At 32.3% G+C, this 3,311-nt stretch overlaps 1 protein-coding gene across 1 annotated transcript in view; it reads right to left on the bottom strand.

The window, feature by feature from the left end:
* LOC107557323 (TBC1 domain family member 12-like) overlaps positions 1-3,311 on the bottom strand; it is a 28,941-nt gene that overhangs the window by 15,819 nt on the left and 9,811 nt on the right. Inside the window, exon 4 of the mRNA XM_016240708.1 lies at positions 774-895. Coding sequence (XP_016096194.1) covers positions 774-895 — 122 coding nt within the window. The remainder of the gene's footprint in view (positions 1-773; positions 896-3,311) is intronic.

Here is a 3,311-nt window from a genome sequence, read left to right as displayed (position 1 = left end):
TAGTTAATGCTGCTCAATGTGAAAGCACGCAGGTGATGGAGATTTACCGCTGATTACAGAACCGGCTTTACTGATAAGATGCGCATTAAATATCGCTTGCGATTAATCGTGCAGCCCTAATATAAATTATATCATATATAAATATATTTCATATATAAACGTAACATATTTTTCTTAAATATATACATGCATGTGTGTATTTATATATACATAATAAATATACACAGTACAGACACATATATTATGTCAACAAAAACTTTTATTTTGGATGCGATTAATCGCAATTAATCATTTGACAGAACTCATAATTATATTAATTATATTATCGTCCATCTTTAATCTGCAAAATGCAACTATAAAGGCACGAATATATAAAAAATATTGACATCATGATTTTCTGTAAAGCTGTTTTGAACATGAATAATGTGAAAGGTGCTATACAGATGAAATTGATTTGACAATACGCTGGTCAACTCCTGGACTACTACTTTTCAGCATTTATTATTCTACAATATAGTCTTCGACACGTTTTGCAACCAATGTCAGAGCTTAGCACTTTTTCAAAATCAAGAAGAAAAAAATTATAATTATATAATTACATAGAAATGATATTTAAAACACTTTTAAAAAAGATATGTACGGCTAACAAATATTTCCGCATTTTATATTTTATTGTCAACAGATTATTACAAACTGCAGCTGGTTAACATGGAAGAAATAGCTTTTATCTTGTGCTGTACCTGGTTAGTTAACAGATTGATGGTGATACTCACGCGGGACGGTCCTCTAAAATGAGCGCCGTGGTGGAGAGTGGCTCGAATTCCAGGTTCTTCCGTCGACCCTGAGTGGGCAGGGAGGGACTCTGGTCCGATTTAGACGCCCTGGCCTCGTACTCCTGTGAGAAGACCAACAGGTCAGGTTCAGATGGCTGGAGAGTGTTAGAGTGTTATATGGTCTGAATGTGCTGCGAACAGAATCACAGGCTTGTGAGAGTTGAACATGAGAATGTGTGGCAGGCGTGCAGGCGTGTGAAGATCAAGGCGTGCTGAGGCGGGTATGAAGCGCATGGGTCACAGCGTGTGATGTTTACAGCCATGGCGAGAAAGTTGCCTGTTTGTTCATATGAGGAAGTGCGAGGACACCTGAACGTTTCAAACCCTCGTGCTGTTCTCAGGAATTGTGTAAAAACCACATCTAGCTGCAGAGCAGTTTTCCTGTCAATGGTCAGTTTGGCTGGTACGGTTCTTCTTCCTGTACCATCTACAGCACAAGCTCAACCCCATTAATTATTACTGACTGAACAGCAGCACAAAGACTCTTCTTCATCTGTCTGAGAGGCTTCTGCAGATGTCAATGGGACCTTTTTCTAAGAAATGTAGGTGAAGAAAGGAACTAGTCAGAGAGGAGAGAACAGAGGATCAACTGCTGTTTATCATGCACAGTTTAGCTGCTTGATATTAGAAGAAGATAATTTAGGATTCATAGTAAGAGCTGCATATTTACATATCCAGACATAGGGATCACCTGTAAAAGAAAGATTCTGCTGGTCCGGCCGATCTGTTGATTTGTCCCCATTAAAAAAGGAATTATCAATTGTTATGTTTATTTTTATATTATATTTTCATTAATTATTAAGATTTCAAAACAGTTTTCTTTAGAATTTTTTTTTTTTTTTTACAGAAAAATTAATTTGTTCCCCACCCAAAACAATTATAATTTCATTAAATGTAAAATTTTCCTTACTATTGTTTTCTTTAGAAAAGAAACATTTACAAAATATATTTTTCATTAAAATAAAAAATTTCAATTTTTCTTCACTATTTGTTCTTAACATTTTCCTTTACAAAAACATTTATTAAATTTGACAAATTCTTACTGCTGCTATCATAACTTGGATTTTCTACAAAGTCGTGACAGTAGAAAAACTGCAGAAACTACACTTTACAATATGGTTCAATAATATTTGTGCATTAGATATCATGATTATATGTAATAACAATAAACAGCATTTTTCGAACATCTATTAATGTATTTTCATTATAAATAATATATTCAATGAATGATGTAACTTTATACTTTTTATATTTAACTTTATACAATATCTAAATATTGTTCATTGTTAATTCATGTATTGGTATATGTAGAAATTATTAATTTATATTAATAAATGCTGTGAACATATTGTTCATTGTTAGCTGTTGCAATAAATTTCACCCAAAACATTACAACTCCATTTGACTTTCTTCTGTGAACGCAAAAAAAATAAATAAATAAATTTAGGCAACTATTTTCCATACAATAATCAATTACAGCAATATTATCCTCATACTACTGTATTGAGACCTTATATATATATATAAAATCCATTTATTTTCAATCTGTCACATTCCACAAAAAAGGAAACTGATCAACCATTAAGAGTAAGTTGTGTCAAGAAATGGCCAGATTAAACTTGTGTCAAATTACAAAATTTCAACTTTGCAGAAGTTCAAACGAAATTTAAGAGCTACATGAAAGATTTTAAGCAAATAACTACTTAAATTTCAGTCTGTTCCCTACACAAAACTATTTTACAACTTCACAAGACACAGAATAGAACACTCAAGTCATATGGGGAGTGACTGTCCTCCAATTACTGAGGACCAGTAACATGCTAAATTTTAAATGGAAAAGAGCAGCATGAACATTCTTCAAAATATCTTATTTTGCATTGACAGGAAGAAGTCAAGACATACAGGTTTGAAACAACATAAGGATAGGGGTGTGTGATATATATTGTCTACGATAATATTGTAATTGTTGTTTTAACAATGTGCGATTTGACATTATTAAGCATATCGCAAAAACCAAACAAAACACACCTACAGAGGAACGCATAAACTATACGTGATATAGTCTGATAGGTTAGACTAGCGCGCGTGCGCATTCACAATGCATTTTTCACTGTGTGATTGTCTATAAAAATGCAGTGCATATTTTTATATATTAAAATATATTATAATGCATATTTAGAATGCACCCAAAATTCAAAATATGGGGGCAGAAAAATTATATAAGAGGCACGTAGAAAGCCATATTTTTCTCCAAAAATCAGCATGATTATAAATGTGATACTGATTTTATACAACAGTTCAATAAACATGAAGTTAATATTAAGAGACTTTTAGAAACCATATTGCCTGTTTTTGCTCTATTTCACTAACAAAAAAAAATGTTTTTTTAACCTACTGGCTACTTACTTACTACATTTTAAGTATCTTTTAATTTTTTAAAGGGGTCATATGATGCGATTTAAACTTTTCCTTTCTCTT

Source organism: Sinocyclocheilus grahami, unplaced genomic scaffold (genome assembly GCF_001515645.1).
Source record: "Sinocyclocheilus grahami isolate Dianchi unplaced genomic scaffold, SAMN03320097.WGS_v1.1 scaffold599.1, whole genome shotgun sequence".
Lineage (NCBI taxonomy): Eukaryota > Metazoa > Chordata > Actinopteri > Cypriniformes > Cyprinidae > Sinocyclocheilus > Sinocyclocheilus grahami.
Note: the sequence above shows the minus strand (reverse complement) of the source record. Positions and strands in the feature narration are given on the sequence as shown.